The sequence below is a fragment of the Lissotriton vulgaris genome, chromosome 7 (assembly GCF_964263255.1).
Source record: "Lissotriton vulgaris chromosome 7, aLisVul1.2, whole genome shotgun sequence".
NCBI lineage: Eukaryota > Metazoa > Chordata > Amphibia > Caudata > Salamandridae > Lissotriton > Lissotriton vulgaris.
This window is the reverse complement of record NC_141695.1, coordinates 1,313,247,360-1,313,269,929: the sequence shown is the minus strand read 5'-3', so window position 1 is coordinate 1,313,269,929 and position 22,570 is coordinate 1,313,247,360. Positions and strand designations below refer to the sequence as shown.

The following is a 22,570-nucleotide window of genomic DNA, read 5'->3' as shown; positions in this document are numbered from 1 at the left end:
CAGCAGATAGCAGGTAGGAGGAGGCTGAATGGAAGGCAGAGGGTTCTAGGCAGCTGCAGCAGAACGTCAGGGGGAGCTGAGGGGCGCGACAGCATAGAGACAAACGGGCAGGGAGTCGCATTGAGCACGCCACCCCGTCACCAGCCCGGGCACAAAGGGCCACTGTAAAAGGTGCCAGGGTCAGGAAAATGGCACCCGTGCCGCGGGAAGGCCCGGAGCGGGCTGTGTGGCTCGCGTGCCCCCAATCCCGCCACCAGAAGCCCCAGTGGCAGCGTCACTCACCGGCACCAGCAGTCCGGGATCACAGACAGTCTTCCGGCCAGCCCTCCAGGCACAAGGGGCCACAGCAGCAATGTAGCAGGAAGGCTGAGCATCACCATCGGCAGGGCTTAGACCTGGCATGAGGATCGGGAGGCAGAACACGTCTCCTGCACGTCACTGGGGGCTGAGAGTTACATTGGATAACACCCCAGGGTGAGATGAGTTAGGATTGCGGGGTGCAGGATTCTTGAGGATTTTTGCCTTGGCAGGCAGAGCCCACTTAAAGTGTGGCCATCTTGCAGCTGGCTGAACCACACCTCCAAAATAAGTAGCAACTTCAATTCTAAAAGAGGCAAGGAGTCAATCAATTTCACTGTGTAGTGTCACCACAGTTATCTTGGAAAAGAAATGCACTGAGGAAGGTACAGCAAATCAACCTCCACACCAAAGCTCTGACTGGTCTTTGCGCTCTATTTTCTGGGTCACGCTAACCGGCCAACAAGAAAATACTGTTGCTGTCTGTGCATGGAATATTGAGGGCCTTTCTGCAAAGAGGGATGATAAGGATGTTTTTATCCTTTATCAGATTTCAAATAGTGCTCCTGCAAGAGACATGGGCTCAAGGAGAAATTGATCTCCCAGCTTATTTATGCTACACCAAACCGGCAATTGAAACAAATACATGGGTGCATGCAGCAGGGGGACTAGCGCTGTACATATCAGTGGATCTTGACATCACAAATGAAAAAGTAAAGATAGATCACCCAAACACACAGGCAATAAAGGTTTGGTCCAACCACTCATTCAATGTATCACCCTTGTTGACACTAAGGGGCACATTAGGATGGCTGGCAGATTTTGCCCACCCGCCATCCCGACGCTAAAAGGGACCGCCCTCCATAAGGGCGGAAGTCCCGTGGGGGACATCAGGATGCACCCGCCACAGTGGCGGGCGCATCCCGCATCTTTAGCATTGCGGCGGGCAGTGCTGAAAGCACCGCCCACCGCAATGCTAAAAATGCACATCATGCAGTTCAATGCACAACGTGACAGGCACCGCATGGTGCCTGCCACGTTGTGTATTGAAATCTATGGTACCCCCCATGTGCACTCCCCACCCCCAGAATCCCTGGAGGCCCACAACGGGCCCCGCAAGTGATTTCCGCCTGCCTTTCCGAGGTGGCATTGCGGCCACGGAAAGGCATGTCCCCACCATTATGCTAATATGGATGGCGGTGCCTCCCAGACACCGCCACCATGTTAGAAGCTTTTCCGCCCGATCCGGGCGGAACACCAGCAGACGGTCTTTCCGCCCGCCAGGCTCCCCTCGTCATGGTAATGTGGTGGGGGAGAATTCAGTGCGGGCAGAGGTTTTCTGAGGGCGGATCGCCACCGCCTAAAGGGCCTGTCACTCAAGCCCCTCCTACAAGTTATGACAGCCAAACAATTCCCATCTTTGACATATGGTGTGGAGATTTTGAGAGCGACGGCCGTTAACACTATAGACAATCTTGTGGTAGGGGCATAACGTTGCCTATTTAATCTATATTTCTTTTCTGCAGCCACCAATCTTTTCTGTGTGGTCCCGGAGGACTACACCATCCAGCCTGCCTCACGCTTGGGGGACACAGCTGAAGGCAATTTGGGCACCCGCGCTCAAGAACCAGCGAAGACTTTCACAGCGCGGGTTCCTTTTCCACTGCCACCTATCTTTTCGGTGTGGTCCTGGAGGACTACACCATCCAGCCTGCCTCACGCTTGGGGGGACACAGCTGAGGCAATTTGAGCAGCCGCACTCAAGAACCAGCGCAGACACCCGCAGCACGGGTTCCATTTTTGCTGCCACCAATCTTTTCTGTGTGGTCCCAGAGGACTACACCATCCAGCCTGCTTCACGCTTGGGGGACACAGCTGAAGGCAATTTGGGCCGCCGCGCTCAAGAACCAGCGCAGACTCCCGCAGCGAAGGTTCCTTTTCCTCTGCCACAGATCTTTTCCGTGTGTTCCCGGAGGACCACACCATCCAGCCTGCCTCACGCTTGGGGGACACAGCTAAAGGCAATTTGGGCAGCCGCGCTCAAGAACCAGCGCAGACTCCCGCAGCGAAGGTTCCATTTCCGCTGCCACCGATCATTTCCGTGTGGTCCCTGAGGACTACACCATCCAGCCTGCCTCACGCTTGGGGGACACAGCTGAAGGCAATTTGGGCAGCCGCACTGAAGAACTAGTGCAGACTCCCACAACGCGGGACGCATGCGCGGACTGCGCCCGGACCAAGGGCAGGCCCGTCTGAGCCCATCAGACAGCCAAACATTTCCCATCTTTGACATATCGTGAGGAGATTTTGAGAGCGACATCCGTTAAAACTATAGACAATCTCGTGGTAGGGGCATACTGTTGCCTATTTAATCTATCACAGCAGGCTTTGCCAGCACAAATCCGACTAGAGGTTGGCCTAAGAAGACAACATTTAAGTAGTTCAGGGGCATATTTGAAATGTTGTCATAAGCTAAGAAACAATATTAACTCCAACCTTATGACAGTCGTTTGAAGGCTATAAGTGATCAGAAATATTTTACTGCTCATGAATATTTTAATTTGGCCATATCTACTTTTAATGCAGAAAAATTATGAGCCCTATCCCTTTCACAATCTGCATTTAACAGAGTGATTAATGGGAGTAGTAACAAAGTATCTCACTACTGGTCAGAGAGGTGCTAGGGAAAATGTCTCACGCATGGATCGTAATTGTAACTTATGGTAAATTAAAACCCCAGAATTAACTGGGGGGTCTGAAAGGAAGCTAAAGCTCCTAAGACTCTGACTTGCCTATCTCCAATTTCGTAGTCACCTTCCAGCGTGGAAAAGACTGAGTAAGACAACAGCATGTCGCCTCTGTAATTACGGTAGAGAAGACATTTGTCACATAGTTTTTAGCAGCCCAGCTTTAATAGCTGAATGTAAAAGCCTGCTAAATCCGAACTTCAATCAATATGCTGTTCGTACATGCCATTAAGCAGAAATAGCAGGTTTGCTTGGTGAAGATGTATGATTTACTGGAACAATTTTAAAGTTTGTTGGTATTGTAGTGGGTAAGCTAGCTAAATGTGCATAGTAAGGGTCTTTTGCTCCATACCATATTATCATTGTATCAATTGAGCAATGATTGTTCAGAAGGAGAGATAATCAAAATAAGAGTCGTGCTAGCTTATTTACATAGGAGTACTAGAACAAAGTGAAAAATAAGAGCTCAGTAACTGTAAAGTTATGAGACGAGTTTACAAATAGCACATTGTACTTTAAATTCCTTGTATGATGTAATCTCCCTTCACCTAATTCAGGTAAATAACGAGTGATGTGGTGGTGTCCCTGAGTGATGTGGTGGTGCCCCTGAGTGATGTGGTGGTGTTCCTGAGTGATGTGGTGGTGTCCCTGAGTGATGTGGTGGTGTCCCTGAGTGATGCGGTGGTGTCCCCGGGTGATGTGGTGTTGTCCCTGAGTGATGTGGTGGTGTCCCTGAGTGATATGGTGGTGCCCCTGATTGAGGTGGTGGTGCCCTTGAGTGATGTGGTGGTGTCCATGAGTGATGTGGTGGTGCCCCTGATTGATGTGGTGGTGCCCTTGAGTGATGTGGTGGTGTCCATGAGTGATGTGGTGGTGTTCCTTAGTGATGTGGTGGTGTTCCCGAGTGATGTGGCGGGGTTCCTGAGTGATGTGATAGTGTCCCTGAGTAATGTGGTGGTGCCCCAGAGTGATGTGGTGGTGCCCCAGAGTGATGTGGTGGGGCCCCAGAGTGATGTGGTGGTGCCCCCAGAGTGATGTGGTGGTGTTCCTGAGTGATGTGGTGGTGTTCCTGAGTGATGTGCTGGTGTTCCTGAGTGATGTGGTGGTGTTCCTGAGTGATGTGGTGGAGTCCCTGAGTGATGTGGTGGTGTCCCAGAGTGATGTGGTAGTGTCCCTGAGTGATGTGGTGGTGCCCCTGGGTGATGTGGTGGTGTCCCTAAGTGATGTGGTGGTTTCCCCGAGTGATTTGGTGGTGTCCCCGAGTGATGTGGTGGTGTCCCTGAGTGATGTGGTGGTGTCCCTGAGTGATGTGGTGGTGTCCCTGAGTGATGTGGTGGTGTCCCTGAGTGATGTGGTGGTGTCCCTGAGTGATGTGATGGTGTCCCTGAGTGATGTAATGGTGTCCCTGAGTGATGTGGTGGTGTCCCTGAGTGATGTGGTGGTGTCCCTGAGTCATGTGGTGGTGCATTGGAAAGGCAGGCAGGATGGAGTGTAGTTGCTATCTCTAGTACACAATTCAACAAACGGTGAAAATAAAACCCAGGAACATAAGCAACACGTGAATGTAGATTTAAAATGTAAATACCGTTGTGCATTAAAAAAATACAGTAGCTGTAATGAAAGGGAGAAAGACTGCTAGTGGACAAGCCCACTTGGACTTATGTGCTGTGTGCGTTTCTAAACACACGACCCCTGCTCTCCTCTTCACATTTCAGCAGCCAGACTGAAAGGCGCCACTTTCCACCTCACAGGAAGGTGATCCAGCGACACTAGTCCCCTGCCACAAAATTAGAGCAGGAATATGAAAGTGAAAATGTACTTCTAGTCACCTGTGCCGACCTGGGCCAGGAGGCACGGGTTGGCACGTGAGCGACAGATGTCGCATGGTGGCAGCAGCGTGGGCAGGAGCCGGCAGGCATTAAATGAGGGGCGATAGGTGCAGGCAGCATGGGGGTGTGGAACGCTGGTGTGTGGGGCAAAAGCACGAAGCCCACCCTGCAGACCAGCAAATGACATTAACACTCTACACACCAATTCTAAACATCCAATCAACCACATGTATGACTAATATTTCAAACCTTAAAATTGAGCGATAACTCTGTTAACCGATTCCAACTCTGAAACGTCATGCCTTAGGACTCAAAACACAATATTTTAACCCGGTAATATTGAAAGTCCCCGTTCCCACTTCTTTGGACGTCAGAATTAACTAGACAATCCAGGAAGCATGCACACACAAGATTAAAACAAGAGTCGGTAACCACGGGGAAGAATGCCCAAATACAGAAGAGGGTCTTTGAAGTACGTCTGGAGCAACATCAGCAATTACTAAAACGATGTGGTTGATGTGGGCCAGGGGCAGAGTGTTTTAACAGCTACGGGTGAGGGAAAGGACATAACCGAAAGCGAAAGCGCTCGCACACATTCACAGCAAACAGCCAGCAGCAAACGCGCGCTCACAAGGACAAATCTGACACTGAAAAAGCGCGCGTCCGACTCGTGTCCACATATTCAAGTAAGCAAGAGATATACTAAAGTATACAAGAGGTCTCGAATGCTCGACCTAAAAAGAAAAGGGGCCACAAGTTTCCGGAAAGGCTATACCATAGTAACTAATTTTGTTCCCCCTTGAAATGATATAGCTTACAGAGTGTAGTATGATTAATAACTAATAGAGAGAGTAGGACACACTGCACAATACAGCAGAAATAGTAGGTGGAACATGCCCCTCTCAATTGCACTTAGTCAGTATATTCTCAGGTGGTTTAAAATCATGAATACATTTTTTTAAACTTAGGAAAAATTTGAAAATGTTTTAAATTCGCATTTTTTAAAGGCTATTATTTTATGATTTTATGTACGAAATGAGTAACCACTGTTGCTTTAATTCATGGATTTTTGTGAAAACCTGATGATGAAGAAACCTCAATTTAACTTCTGATAACAATATATGAAGACTTCATTATGAGTTGCATGATACTGGTGGGATGCAAACCTCGCACCTATAATTACCAGTACTGTGTGGTAAAACCCCGCCAATATTGTGCAATTATGAGTGTAACTCCATGGAATCAGCAATACTAAACTGCACTTCATTCCCAATTAAATAGGGTTTAACACTCACATTTACCACCCGCTCTGAGCAGTTGGTAAATGGGAGCGGGGTCTTCTCTGTGAGGCAGTTGTGGATAAAGCCAGTGTGTGGTGTAATCTCCTTCCCTGAAAAGGAGGGCAGGTGGGGCAGGGAAATGACGCCTGGCTGCTGTGCAGCCAAAGCCCAAAGCATTTTTACCAGCGGTTTTAGCTGGCCAGTATAATCATGTCTGGGGTTCCCACAGTCCAGGAGAAACGTGTGTGAAAACACTGGGCCATTAATGTTCAGGTGGAGTGGAATGATATATAGGAATACTGCACCAATGACTCCTAATGGTGCAATTACCTAATGAATGATTACACTGCCAGAGTGAAAAGACTTACCTAGAAAAGCAGTGAGCCGCAGAGACCACCCACTGGTTGGTTATGAGAGACCCTCCACAGATATGATTACCATTTTCCTCTAAGCTGATCTGCCAGGGCCATGCCCCTTCCTGGGCATCTTCACCTCCGACAATTCGATTTGAAACTGTAGGATGTCCACACACTAGAAAAAAGAACATAACAATGTGTGCATGCATTTAAGAAGGACATCGATGCAAATTGTACCTTGCTATAAAGCACTGGTACAAAAAGTGACAAAAATAGGTCAAAACTCTTTACCTGGAAAGATGGTCTAACTCCATACAGAATTACTGACACACAGTATTAGATGTCCTTTTGGGCTCCTTTAGTGGGAACAAACACAAGCTACACCTAAACACTGATGTGCAATGCAGACTGGTTGATGCTGACTATCAAAGCTCTTACTTGATCCTGAAAGTACAAGAAGGAGCAGACAAACAACCCTCCTTCCTAAAACGCAGCGGGTAATAAATGTCACAACCCTTGCCCAAAGCAGTGTTACAAAGGTCTGCCCAATCCTAGGGCAAGGCAGGGCAATCCAAACTTAGAATGCTCATGATGAAGGTGGGGCCAGCAAACAACCCTTTCCCATTCAGCAATGTGGAGAAACAAATAGCTACCTCTCTTGCTTAGAGGTGGGTGGGATATTCGAGAGTAAAGATCACCCCTTCCACTAGTTATTCCAAAGTCCACACTTTCCTTGGCAAAGGAGCGTACAAACCCCTTGTCCCCCCCCCGATCAAGGTTGCAGCAATTAAACAACCCCATTTATAGGAGGCGGTAGCAAACCTAGATCTCTACCTTCGAGCATGCTAGGGGGATAAATAAACACACCCACCTCTTGTCAGGAAAGGTGACATGAAAAACATGCTAAGTCCATGGGCAACACCACCAAATACCCCTTGCTATTCTACAAGTTCCAGGGCAAAGCAGGACACTCCCAGTTTTGGGTCACACCTGCATTCCTCAGGGTATTTCTGATCCCAATAACGTATTACCCTCTGTACCTACATTTAGGTATCCCTGGAACCTGTGGTTTCTAGAGGGAGGGTCACCCTCAGTAACTCACATCGGTTAATCGAGTTTATTTGTGATCATGCTAAAACTGGCAAGTAAATGGGAGAGCCCCCCTGTAGTCAAACTTTTGTCAAGGGTGGTGCTCTGCCAGGCAATAGCCCAGTTACCTTCACGGCGGTAACTGAACAATTGTCTCGCAGAGTACCAACACTGTGGACACTTGAAATATGGCAGAAACGTCAACATTTTGGCAGTAAGGAGGGGTGAAGGAACTCCTAATTCTTTCCTGTCACCCCATCCTTCGCGTTTTTAGACCTAGCCGGTGGGTCCAGGAATAAATTGTTCAGCAGAGACACCACCGTACTAGTTTTAACCTTCACTGCACTTCTCTTTCGGTAATCCCAGAAATATATTTGGATGTTATACCTTTTCTGTTTGTATTGTCTTCCCCTCCCTTTGCTCCACCCCAGGCTTCGGTCTGCGGTGGTGTATTGAAGCAAACCCAATGATGAAGCCTGTCACAATTTTGTGAGTGAGGGCAGTATTTTTTCACTGAGCACGTACCACCTTCAAAATATTATTCGCAACTCCTCCCTGTGTGTTACAGTTATGTAATTGGGGAGGCCGGAGTAGAGAGAATTTGCCTAGACCCCCTTCCGTCTGTGTAATAAGCAAACTTAAATCTCACCATCAAAAAAAGTTAAGTGATATTCTATGTGTGAAAATTGGTTTGATGTTGAAACTAGTATATGGTAGGCGTAGGGGTTTAGGTCGACTAATATTGATACGTGTGGTAGCTAAGGACAAGGCCTTACTGTAAGCCCCCCCGGTGTCATATTATGCACAATATTGTATGGGTGATAATATGATTTTATATTAGAAATGTAGCCTTTACTTGTTTTTTTCTGTGATACAAAAAAAACATCCACTATGAAATGGCAGGCTGATCAGCAATAAATATTTGTCAAATGTTACACGGTGATACCCACCAATTTTGGAGGGGACCTCTAAATTCCCAGGTTAGAAGAAGTTAGTGTTGCCACAGACTAATGGAGGACCACCTAACAGGATCTAATTCACCGTCTATGTATCCAGTAAAACTTTTTTTTTTTTTTTTTTTTTTAAACCTTTATTTGGAGACAAGCAGGTACAAGGGGAGTGTACATTCAAAACATACAGTCACATTCGGCCATTACAGTGGTACGTCAGTGCCTAGAAAGCGTACAAAAAATAAATAAGGAAGGAGACACAAGGAAGTACAGGGCAGGGCATCAGTCAATACAAGGAGCACCATCGAAATGTGCAAAAGACAGTAAAATACAATGATCCAGCATGGGCAGGCGAGCCAATAAGACAATGCAATATGAATACAGTACATTAGCGGAGAACACATGAGCCAGAGGGGACACAAGTATGAGGATCACTGGATAGAAGGGTGCCGTATAGGGATACAATCTGGATTCCCGATAAACTACCTGTCCGAGGGGAGACTCCCACCCCCCTATAGCTCACAGGAAAAGGAAACAGTCAGCCCCCCCCCCGATATCGAAAGAACAGCAGGTGTCGTGTAAAATCCCAGCCCATCACGTCGTCATCAGCCTATCCCCTCACGGTCCTCAAGTTCAGAATCAGAGTCCCGCACCGCCCTGGTCAGGAGGTACACCTGGAGCGGACTCCAAAAATCCTTTGGTCTGCATCGAACAGGCATCAAGTCAGAATAAATGTTGTACTGATCCTGACAGTAAATGAGGTCAGTCACCCAGTCTTGAAAGCGCGGCACCCTACCACGACCCCAGCAACAAGCAACCCTACGCTTAGCCAACAACAAGGCCACGTCAACAAATCTACGGTGAGAGGCAGGTACGTCCTTAGAAAAGCCAAGTAACATCACCAAGGGGTCAAACGCCACCCCATCCTCCGCCATAACCTGCAGGGCTTCATGAACCTGAGTCCAATATTCCAAAACCCCCGCACAGCTCCAAGCCAAATGCAAAAAATCAGCGCCTTCCGCTCGACACCTAGCACACCTATCATCCTCCGCCAAATGAAACCGCAGTTTCCTCGCCGGGGTATAGTAGTACCTCTGAACAAACTTATAATGGATAATTTTAAGGCGACAACTAGAAGAGACATTGGCCGTGAGCCCGCAACAGTATTTCCACTGCTCGTCTGTAATAGGAGCACCCAATTCGGCAACCCACTGCTCGCGCACCCGATTGGTCGGGACCGATCGCTGTCGGCGAATAGCCCCGTATAACTTCGACACCAGGTGTCGACCATCTGAGACCAGCAGCACATGGAGGGGGAGGGTTACCCCAGGCTCCGAAGGGTAGTCCGGTAGCAGAGCACGCATGCCCTGCCGCAGGCGGACAAAGTAGAACAGGTCTAGAGGGGAGCAAGCAGCCGAACCGAAGAAATGAGCCTGCGTACGGAAGGCCCCTTCATGAAACAAGTCGCCCCACGTGAGGATACCTAGCCGCTTGCACATTCTCTGAAACCCCGTCTCCAACAACAGCGACAGATCCGGATGATAAGCCAGAGGCAAGGCCGGCGAGTAGAGAAAGGAAACGTCTAGCAAATGAGCCATCCGCTTCCAAGCATCCACCGTGCATGTCACCGTCGTGCGGGGCGTTTCCACATCTGACACCCTGCCCAAAACCATCCCCTCCAGTGGGAGCGGGTGGGCGACCCAATGCTCAGCAGCAATCTGGGGCAAGAATGGCGTGGGGCGCATCCAATGATAGGCATAATGCGCCTGAGCGCTGAAATAATAGAGTTCAAAATCAGGGACGTCGAAACCGCCATCAGCGTAAGGCAACGTAAGGGTAGCCCAGGCCACCCACGGCTGCTTGCCCCCCCAGAACAATCGCAGAAGCTCAGAGCGAAGTCTACGAAAGAAATAAGCACCAGGATGATATTTGAGGTTTTGAAAAAGATAAAGAAAGCGGGGCAGAACCACCATCTTGATAAGAGACGCCCTGCCGGCCATGGAGAGGGGTAAAGACATCCATCTGGTGACATCATCCGCCAGTTTAGTAATGGCCACACCATAGTTGAGCCGAACCGCGTCTCCCCTATCCAAGGACACAACAATACCGAGATACCGCAACTCCGAGTCACACCATTCCAAAGGGTAGTCAAGGGGAAACCTGGCCATCGCAGCCGTGAGGGGGAAAAATTGAGATTTCCGCCAGTTGATATGAACCCCGGATACACCTCCAAAAGCGACCAGCTCCCGCAGGAGCGAGTTAAGGTTGTGCTCAGGGTCCTTGACATAGAGTGTGACGTCATCGGCGTATAAAGAAATGCCGACCTGCCGCTGAAGACAATTAAAGGCGCTCTGCTGATGAAACTGACGTATCCTGCAGGCTAGCGGCTCAATGGCGATAGCAAACAAGAGGGGCGAGAGGGGGCAGCCCTGTCGGGTCCCTCTCGTGAGAGGGAACGAGGGGGACAGCACCCCATTCACTACTACCCTCGCCATCGGATCAGTATATAAAAGCTTAACCCAAGAGATGAAAATCCTGGGGAACCCCATCCGACAAAGAACATCAATAAGGTAGCCCCACTCGACAGAATCAAACGCCTTAGTGGCATCGAGAAAGATAGCGGCAACCGGGACAGTGGGATCGATGGTCGACACAAGCGAAAACAAAGTGCGAAGATTGTGAGAGGTGGCGCGACCGGGCACAAATCCCGACTGATCCGGCAACACGATAACGGGCATGAGTTCGGCTAATCTCACCGCCAAGACCTTCGCGAGAATTTTAACATCGCAGTTGAGCAACGAGAGGGGCCTGTAGGAGCCCACATCCAGTGGATCCTTACCCGGCTTGAGCAGCGACGTGATGGCGACCTCCCGCATGGAGCCCGGTAGGCGTCCCTCCTCCAGAGACTCCTCGAACACCTCACGGAGCACAGGGGCCATGATGTCAATATAACACTTATAAAATTCAGCAGGAAGGCCATCCAGCCCGGCGGCCTTCCCATTAGAAAGAGACATGATGGCGTTCCTGACCTCCTCCACCTCCAGGGGCCTGCCTAAGAACTCCCGATGACCATCCGATAGCCAACAAAGCGCCAACTCATCGAGGAATCCGCCGTATCGAGTCTCACCCGTCTGCTGTGTCGTGTAAAGGTGTGCATAGTGTTCAATAAAAGTACGCTGAATCTCCGAAGTGTCTCGACAGCGAGTGCCATCCGGAGACACCAATTCCAACACGTCCGACCCATGCCTAGGATGTCTAGTAAGAGCAGCGAGGACCTTACCGGGCCGCTCCCCTACGCAGTATTTCCCCCTGTGCTTAGCCTCACGAGCAGCCTCCTCCTCATACTCGGAGAGCTTAGTGCGGAATTGTGCCAAAAGATCGGGGTCCGAAGTCACCTGCATACTGCGCTCCAAGTCTCGCAAGTCAGCCTCCAACCTCTCGAGGGTCCGAACAATCAGACGGAGTACACCACAACTTTTAGAAATAGTGACACCCCGGATCGTGACCTTGAATGCCTCCCAAATGACCTCAATGCTCTCCACAGAGCCCTTGTTTCTAGGGAAGAACGCCTCCACCTCCACACCGAGTTCCTCCTTGAACACCGGGTCGAGCAAGGCACTCGGAAACAAACGCCAAGGCGGGCGCGGCCTGTGCAACCCGGGGACGGACAAATCAACCTTCACCGGGCAGTGGTCTGAATACGTCCTAGCTAAATGTGTGGCCCCCCTCAGGCCCGCCACCAACCCTCTAGAGAGAAATACATAGTCCAGTCTTGCCCATGAACGAGCATGTGTGGTGTAATGGGTGCCCTCCCTAGTGGCAGGGTGGGTGTACCTCCAGCTGTCAACCATCCCAGCCTCCTCCACTATCCCCCGCAGCACATCCCTAGCCTGTACATTGTACTGAGGGCTACCCTCAGATCTGTCCAACTGGGCCTGAAATGCAAAATTGAAGTCACCCCCCCACACAATGTGAGTAGCATCCACAGCGAGAACATGACCCCACAGAGTGACAAAAAAGATTGGCGTATCAACATTGGGAGCATAGCAATTAACAAACAGTATAGTGTTCTGCCCAAGCCGTCCCCACAGCAGCACATAGCGCCCCTCAGTGTCCCCCATAGATCCAAGTTCCTGAAATGCAAGCGACCTCTTAACAAGGGTGACAACCCCACGAGCATAAGAAGAGTATGAAGCAAACCCCCTGGCCGCAGCCCACCTTCCGCCGAAAGTGGGGGAGGGAGCGGGGCGCAGATGCGTCTCCTGGAGAAAAGCAACATGAATAGCATGCCTGTCCAAATACTGTATCACATTGTGACACTTCCTGGCATCATTAAGGCCCCGTACATTCCAGGCCAAAATTGAGATCTGATCTATAACAGCAGTTGACATCACACAACGAAAGGGCCCCACAGGACCCTATAACCAAATACAGGGCATCCAACTACCAGCAACAGCCAACGATAGGTCCACGCCCCAGGGCACGGGCCGACCTCCACATCCACTCCATACATTTCCCAGTCATCTCCAAAACAACCAAACAAGAACACAACAACTCCCCCCCAACCGACCCATCCATGCAGCAAGCACTCAGGACAGACTACGCGCCACACGCCGCCAGGCCATTCCACGCGGCCCACATCTCGCACACGTGCTGCGCACACAGAATGCGCCCCGGCACGTGGCAGCCTAAAATGGCGGCCAGCGCACCCGGGCCCAAAATGGACGAGAGCACGGAACCCAGAACCCGTCCCGTAAGATAGGAAAGTGGAACAGCCCGGATAGCGGGCGCAACGACATTTCCGTGCACTCAAACAACAGTAGCAGCTACCAAAGCGAACCAAAAGTCCCAGGCAAACAGACATGGACAGCAACAACCCCCCCCCATCCATCCACCTGACACCACCCCAACTATCAGGCCACATACCCCCCCCCCCCATCCCTCAACACACATCCAGTCAACCAACATAGGACTAGAATCCAAACAAAAGGTAAACATGGGGCACACCCTCCGGGGAACCTTCCAGAGGTGCACGACGCCACTCCCTCACGCCTCGCCAGTGTCCGCGCCAACGAGTATCAGGCGGCCCCAGGCGCAGCGCGGGGGGGTGGGTGCCCAGAGCGCGACATCCCATAACACCATCCTGCGGTGCCATCCCAACCCCACGTAAACAACAAAAAGAAACGCACTCACTCATCGTAATACAGGCACAACCCACGCATAGCACAAAACAAAAAAAAAATCAAGAACGGACAACAGCTAGGCCGCAAATACTGAGAAGGCAGCCAACAGGTCTCAATACAAAAGTTACACGTCCACAATACTACAAAAACCGGAAAAAAGATATAGACAAAGTCCAAAGTCTCCAGAATCAGGCGACCTCCTCCTCAGCAGCCGATTGTTCACCCTCCGGATCCCGATCGTCACCACGATCCGCAGCAGCGCGCTCGCGCTGGAGGCGCTTCGCAAAGTCCTCAGCGTGTTGTGGGTTGGTGAAAAAATGTTGTTTAGACTGATGCGTCACTCTAAGTTTAGCCGGATAAAGCAAGGCGTAGTCCACTTGAAGGTCCCGAAGCTTCCTTTTCACCCCCAAGAACTTCCGACGCTGGTCCTGCACCATCGGTGTGAAGTCGGGGTACATGGTGAAAGACACCCCTTCGAAGGAGAGAGCTCTGTTAGTGCGGGCAGCCTGAAGAGCAGCATCTCGATCATGATAGTTCAAGAGGCGCGCAATGATGGGACGCGGTGCAGCCCCAGAGGCCGGACGAGGTCCCAGCGTCCGATGCGCTCTCTCGACGATGAACTGGGACGAGAAAACTTCCGTCCCAATGGTGCCCACCAGCAGCCTCTCCACATAAGTCTCCATTTTGCCCACATTCGTGGACTCCGGCACACCTACTATGCGCACGTTGTTGCGCCTACTCCTCGCCTCCAACTCCTCGTTCTTGGCGGCAATAACACGCAAGATGTTGTCCATTCTCGCCAGCTGGGTGGTATGGGTGACCGCCGTGTCATCATGGTCCGAAATGCGCTGTTCTGCCGCCGTCAAGCGCTCCTCATGCACGTCCAATTTCTGAACGACCGCATCCATGCGCGACGATATCTTGTCCACTTTGTCCACTATAGTGGCGAACCCCTGCCTCATCTCCTGCATCATTTGGGCGAAGTCCGGCGGAGGTGGGTGCGGGGCACTCTCAGCGACATTCGGGGGGGGGGACCGCGAAGCCCCAGCTTCCTGGAGCGAACGCGTCCCACGCCTGGCCCCTCCAGAGTCAAAGGACAGTTTGGACTGTTAGTGTCCGGCTTCCCCATAACGGTGGTACAGAAGGGAAACGAGGCAAATGGGAATCAGGATACAGGTCAGCCAAGGGACCCGGCCAAGCAGTAAGCAGCTCGAATCGTGGGGGCACGAGCAGGCCAGCACGCCCCGCCACTCCCACCGATGAGTAAAGGCCGTCGCCGTTCCCAGCCCAAGGGGGGCAAACCCTCAAAATCCAAGTATTAAATCCGTTGTACCTCCGTGGGCGATGGTATCTGGGCAGGCAGATGGGAGAGCCGAGAGATAAGTCCGACAACAGGAGAGAGCCAAGCGTCTCGCCCGGCCAGCAACCGAACCTGGCGGCGAAGGGCGGAGCTAGGCCTACACCCCACGTGCAGGGCCCCGGACTGGCATGAACAGTGACGCCGGGCAAGAGGGCATCAGACTTCCAGAGCGCGAGTCGGAGAAACTTGGGGCCCTCGTAGCTTCGGCCAGCAACCTCCGAATGGCTCAGGATTTGGACCGTGGGTGGACAGCCGATATCCCAACCGAACCGTGGGGTCAGTTCAGGGCGCAGCGATGGTAATCAGGATTCCTAGGCGGATAATAGCTCCGGGCAGCGGGAGCCTCACGACAGTGCGGCCATTCCGCAGTGCGCCCTCTAGCGCCCCCCATGTATCCAGTAAAACTTGCCACAATTCTAAATCAAATGCTTGATCCACAGCACCGGATCTGTAAATGACTAATTTACTGACATTGCTGATCTGCTACTCATTCACAACCTTGATATTGTATGAATATCTCAAACTAGTTTAATTGACTTTTCACAGCGCATCATCAACCAGCAAAACCAGGAGACTTTTCATCATCATATTTGACAGAAAAACAACCAATTGGAGGTAACATAGCAATACCACAGAAATCTTATATGAGGTAAAACATAAAGTTCACAAACTCGAATTTTCTTCAAATGCTTTAAAATCAGCCTCAGAACCTTGCCACCCAAAAGAACATACTTCAAAATAATCTACCATTTACCTAGAAAACAGAGTAGATTACCCAAATCACTTCACTTAATACTTCATGGAGAGACAAACGTTCTCCACAGTAAACTACGTACATGGCAACTTCAATATTAAAAGGGGAAAAAAGCATGAAGAGTCCCTTCAACATATATAGTCACTTGTAGAAATTCAACTTTCATTTACCGGCTGCTACTCACCTCCCACAAAGCCAGAAAAACACTATACTGAACCAAATTTGGCCTATCATACCCTATCATGCCCTCTACCCTTTGAATATAAAACATGTGAACCCATATCACACCATCTAAAAATGTCCAAAGAAGTTTCGGAAAAAGTTCCCAACGAATTAGTCAATAGGTTCTAGGGGGCCACCTCAGCCAGGCCCCAGAAATTATTATCGAACACATCACTAATGTCAATTTCTATGTAAAAGAATTTAGCATGAAAATCTAACCACAATCAAATAAAAACATCCTATAAGCCATCTCAAAACATCTTTGAATGGCGAGCAATGCATGCTTCTAAGAGAAAATCAAACAGACACATTACAACCTAGGACAATGAACCATCAGCGGTGCGCTGAAAGAACAAATTAACGTTGACACTCTTTCTGATGGATACTCCGACTGCAGATTCCTTCCTCACATTCAAATATAGCCCAGGCACCACAATAGATCCAGAGAAAGTTGTAGTATTGCTGCAGCACACTAATATGTCACAATGAGGCTCCACTTTGACCCCCTACTGCCCCGGAAGTATATAGTGGAGCCACAGTTGCCTTCAACCTACTGCGCCCTCACATGTGGCGAGCGAACAACAGTTGGCAAGAGTGTGCGATCATGAACTTTGGAACTCTTTAGTTGTTAAAAGAGAAATGTGAGATGGGAGGGCATTTAGGCATCTGAGGTAAAAAAAATGCACCAGAAAGAATCTTGTTACAGGTTACTGTGTGGATGATGTACTTTGCCGTGTCCTACTTGTCATGAATCATCCTGCTTTGGGATATTCTTTTAGAAAAATAAAAAGAAAACTGTTTAAACATCAAAATGCAGAGGCAGGAACAGCCTTGACAGTGGTTACTGCCAATGCAGTCTAATTGACCACCTGTTGACAGTCATTTATACATGTGGCCAGTGGTCCCTCCACCAGGAGGACAGGGTAATTTAATCCATCCCTCTGGCACAACGATGGGCCATCTACCCATTTATGAATCACCTCCTAAGTAACTTATGCTATTGCTCTACACATGGCTTCAATGAGAACAACCTGCAAATGTTATCTTTTTGTGTCAATACTAATGTGATAACCAGAGGTCTCCATCTCACTAGAAGGCGCAACTGGAAGCAAGACTGTCCAAAACCACAGTGTCTTTGAAGACGATCTACTCTGGGTTTTTATGACTCACACGAGTTAAGTGCTGTGCATTATTGGGGACTAAGTAGGTGGCCCAATACCGGTCGGTAATGGTGAAATTTGGTAAATTTCACCGTTACCGACCGGTAAATAGGCATACGCGATGTAGGGAAGGAATCGGTGATAAGGAATTGGTAAATACCGATTCCTTGTTACCAATTTCTAATTTACCGAATCAGAATTACTGAACACCCAAAATACCAATTCAGTAAATAAGAAATGGTAAAAATGAGAAAAGAGATGAAGGAAAAATCTGTAATACCGAATTGCAAATAATTCGGTATTTAGGAGTCGTAATTAACACTGACTGAAAGCAGGTGGTAATCAGGTGCAATGTATTTAAACAGTCCCAAAATGCAACAGTGTGATCATTATGGCGGCCTTCTATGTAATTGCAAGGCGGCTACGGCTACAGGCAGCAGGAGTGAGGATCTGGAGATGGGAGGAGCACGTTTACAGACAGCGCATCACACTCTTCCAACTGACTGAGGCTGAGATCCATGAAAGGTACATGCTACACCCCCAAACCATCCTGGACCTGATAAGGGACCTACACCCACTCCTAGAGCATCCAACACCAAGGGTGCACGCCATACAACCACATGTGCAGGTGCTCTGTAGCCTACACCTACTTGCATCTGGCAGTTACCAGGGGGTGATAGCTGCGGTAGGTGGGGTGTCACAGAGTTGCCTGTCCCGTTTCTTTAACAAGTTCCTGGATGCCATGATGCAGATAATGCATAACTACATAAGCTTCCCAAACACACAGGCGAAACTGCTGAGAACCAAGACAGACTTTTACCAAATGGCACAGTTCCTGCATGTCATAGGGTGCATTGATGGGACACACATTCCAATCTGCCCACCTGCAGCCACTGAGTATATCTACAGAAACGGAAAATCCACCCACTCCATAAATGTGTAGGTAATCTGCGATGCTGCCAACATAATCCCCGACAACGCGGGGAAATTTCCAGGGAGCACCCACAACTCAATCATCTTCTAGAACAGTGGGATCTACACACACCTGGCTGCGGGAGAATTTGGAGAAGGATACCTCCTAGGTAAATCACTGTGACACACCCTGATGGATACTGATGATGAAAGTGTTGGTGCATGTAATTAATGGCAGTCCCTTTCTCACCTAGGTAATAGCGCCTATGCTCTGCGGTCATTTATCCTCACTCTCTGCCTAAACCCATCAACCCCGAGTGAGAGACGATACAATGTGTCACACAAATCAACATGCAACGTTGTGGAGCGCACGTTTGGACTCTTGAAAAGCAGGTTCCGCTGCCTCCACAAAAGCGGAGGCGCACGTCAGTAAACACCCATCATCTGCTGCAAAATCATTGCAACTTGTGCTACGCTGCACAACCTTGCCACTAAGAAAGGTACAGAAGTTGAACTGACTGACTCAGAATGATGATGATGAATTTTCTGAGCCAGAGCCCAATGCAGCAGGAGTGGCGCCAGCAGCAGATGGGAGACAAAGACGAGCAGAGATCACACACAACTATTTCCGAGTGAGTAAGGAGACACAGCCGGTTGTTGTATGTAAATTACGTAGTTTTAATTTCTGGGCACTACGCCACTACACAAAGGGCAAAACGTGCCAGTCAAACTTGTGACAACCCTGATAGGAAGTCATGGATTACTTCACCCAATTCTGTTCAGGAAGTGTGGGCTGCATTAGCGTCTGCGGCTACGCACAACACTGCTGGATGCCATCAGCACACTGTCCTCACTGGCTGTGGATCCAGTCCGAGTCCCATGCCGTCTACTGCTCCTCCGGGTCTCAATCACAGGGGGCGTGATGCTACTGTGACTGGTCGTCGCCTCACTCTTCCTCAAAACCACTGCATCAGTATTGGCAGCCTGACTTTTGAGCAGCACTTCAAGTGCAGTCATTACCTTCACAAAGCCCCTAGAGACATCATGGCTGCAGTGCGCCATCCCTTCCTGCATGGTCACGGAGTGCCTGCAAAGCAGAGAAGTGGCTTTTGAGAGGCGGTTCACTGCTTTAGTATGGTTTTCAATTTTCTGCCTTGATGAGATATAAATTCGATATAGGTGATGTTGGCCTGATGTGTCTAATATAAATATACTATTGTAGTGTTGGAGGTAATCCCAGACATGTAGACGTGGGAGATATTCATTTTTATGCTCGGTCAGGCCTACTGGTATAACCGACGCCATCTTTGTTTCGTTTCCCCATGTTCACTTAGGCTTTTGTGAAAACACGTGATGTACCTCTGCATGGAAACCTAGGATAGTGGCCCAGGCTCAACATAGATCGTTAGTTTGTCACATCTGTTCTTCTTGTAGGATGCGCACATTCTTGCAGGCCCCGTCCCTGTCAATCCCCATTCCCAGATAGAAAGGGAGGCACCTTACTGACCTGCCCCCGGAATAGCTTAGCCTCAGCTACTAGCAATCTATTATGCCGTATATGGGTTTTCCTGCTGGCTCTCTGACAAGTAGTACTTTTCCATGTTAGGTGATATCATATTGTGTGCGAAAAGTATATATGCTTTGTATTGCTTGTAGTCGTCAGTCTTCTCTGCGCACCTCCGAGGGTTGTGTAGACTGAGACTCCACTGCGTAGGGCCTATTTTGCAAAATAAACGATTGAACCTTCTCCATTGCCGACTGACTCGTTACTTGTAAATAAGGTTTGTGGGCTATTGGTGAGTATGGCTCCATTATAGAATTTTTGGTACAACAGCCTCTCCCTGCGCCGTGCCATCCTGTCCTCATCAAGTTTGCTGCACAGCAGCATGACTGACTGGGACATGTCCCTCACATCCTCAGACACCTCCCTCATGCCCTCAGCCAGTGTGAAGGTCATAGTGCTGATGCCCTTCTCAATGTTCACCATGTTGTTGTTGAGGTGTTTCATTTGCCGCTGTACCGACTGAATTGCCTTCCCTTGTAGGCGCTGCACCTTGACAATATTTGCCTCCAGCCCTGCGAAGACACCATGATCATCCCCCTGAAATGGTGGACTGGGTTCCCAATCCCTGCGGCGTCTGGCACCTGTGTCTGCTCTCTCTGATTTGGACTGTGACCCAGCATTACTGCTATCCACTGGCACAGCAGATATTTCACCCCCGGGGTCTTCTAAGGACAACCCCATCTCCTGGAGTGTGGCAACAGCATGCCTCCTGGGTCTAACCACTTCAGGTGGTGTTGCTGCTGGTGATGCTAGCAGTAGTGGTGACGCTGGCAGTGGTGGTGAGGCCGGTGGTGGTGGTGTGGTGTGCCCTGCACTTGCACCGGCCTCCTCTGCTCTTTACTTCCGGTGTGCCCTTCCTGCCTTGTCTTGAGAAGAACTGCGCGATGTCTCGCCTGTCGACAGAAATTGTACATTAGCTCAGTAGTCCGGCAGTCCTGCATAGCTATAATAAATGTACATTTCTGGCACACTATCTCAATGTCCTCTGCTTACTTATCACTGATGTGTGTCACATGCCTTGTTGTTCAGTGTGATTACTGTCATGATAGGTGTTTCACTGACTACATCTCCCATAATGCATTGCTGGTCTTTACAAAAACCTGTACTGGAGTGGGATTCACAAAGCCTAATTGTGGAATTGGGATAGGGAAGGGGTGCACATTGCTGTGCAGGCTTCTTACCTTATTTGGTATCAGCTCTGGCTGAGATATCTGCATCCCCGATTCCACAGACAGTTTCTAGCTCTATGGTGGACTCCACAAGCTGCTCAAGTGCAGTCAGGGCAGGTGCCCTGTTCCTTCCTCCTCCTGTCTGGCTGGCTTGTTTTTTGTTCTCTGCCATCTTCTTTTTGTGATGCTCTTGATGTCATACCACCTTTTCTTAAGCACTTCAATGTGCCGGGGGGTCACTCCTATGGCATTCACCTGTGCCTGAATTCCCAGCCAGATCTCCCTTTTTTCTGAATCAGCCACTTGCAGGGACTGCTTCCCAAACAACTTGGTAAGTTGTTTTACCTCCTCCTCAACCAGCACCTGCAGCGCCATTTTGCTGAATTTCAGCTTCCTCTTCCTTTCACCTCCTTCTCTTTCTGTGTCCTGGCTAGCCATTGTGCATGTTTTTCAGGAAAAGTTCACCCAGTGGCTCATTTGTTCTCCTCTGTTCTTCCAGCCTCTCCAGAAGGTTCTGATCGAGTGCACCTGCATTGGTGTGGGTACTTCCTGGTTGGGAGGGGTGGTGGAAGCACAGGATTGGCTGATTCCTCAATTGCTGGTGTTTTGAATTTCCGATTAGTATTTACCGATTCGGTAATATTTACCGAATCGGTAATACAGATTCAGAAATACTGATCGGTATTGAGGATTCAGTGATTTTTTTCCGATTTTTACTGATTCTGTAAATATTACCGAATTTTTACGTACATCGGAAATACCGAATTCTTAATACCGAATCGGTAAAATTCGGTATTAAGATTTCGGTATTTGGAATTTACCTACATATCTAACATCCAAAATTTGGGTAAAAATATTAGTAATTTCCCTTGGAGAATTCAACTTCTGTTTTCTTGTTACCTGTAAAGCCTCATATATCAATTCAGTTCTCAGTGCTGTGAAAAAAACCCTTAAATGAGCTTGTCCATATCTATTACAGCACAACAAGTTAGTAGGCTGGGGCTTAGCGATGCATTCCCGGACCCCGCAAACACTGCCTCTGTTTTCCTTTTGCCCTGCACCTCTTTTTTTTTTTTGTCCTCATACGCCAAAAAAGATATTCTCCGAGTAAGTTGTTCCAGCCACCCCCTGCACTGTAGCAGGGGGACCCCTGCTTAAGCTCTGAAGATCTTTATGGATGCTCTTTCTGCAGACACCCAATGCGTACCTCACGGTCCTGCAAAGTGTAGATTCAATTCAGTTCTTCCAACTTTCCAGGCCCTTGAACTGATCTTAGGGTGACCCACTCTGGAAAAAGGCATAATCATTGGACAAAACCGTTCACAACCTATCCAGCCAATTAATACATGGAATCCAAAAATGCTTCCTTCTCTTCCAAGCTACCTTATCCAATCGGAGTGTATGCCTGATTGCTCTGATCCAATCTAGATATAGCGGTGCAGTAGCACTCACCCAAAGTTTACATATTTCTCTACGAGCTAGAATAATTAAATAAAGAGATAATTTGTTAATGTCTTGAGGAAATTCCTCATAATTAGAAACAATTCCAAAGAAAACTAATGATACACTAACCTGTATATCATAATTGAAGAGCACTTTCATACCTTCTTCTATTTCAGACCAAAAATTCATTAGCGCTGGGCAAGTTAAACACATTTGAAGGTCGTCTGCCTTTTCCTGGTTACACTTTGGACAGCA

The 22,570-nt window shown here is 49.1% G+C and overlaps 1 protein-coding gene across 8 annotated transcripts in view; it reads right to left on the bottom strand.

Moving 5' to 3' along the window:
- Nucleotides 1-22,570, bottom strand: part of LOC147703579 (transmembrane protease serine 9-like) — a 913,140-nt gene that overhangs the window by 350,417 nt on the left and 540,153 nt on the right. For all 8 annotated transcript variants that reach the window (XM_086931927.1, XM_086931929.1, XM_086931933.1 and 5 more), the window contains one exon: nt 6,522-6,684. In XM_086931927.1, the coding sequence (XP_086788053.1) occupies nt 6,522-6,684 (163 nt within the window). The remainder of the gene's footprint in view (nt 1-6,521; nt 6,685-22,570) is intronic.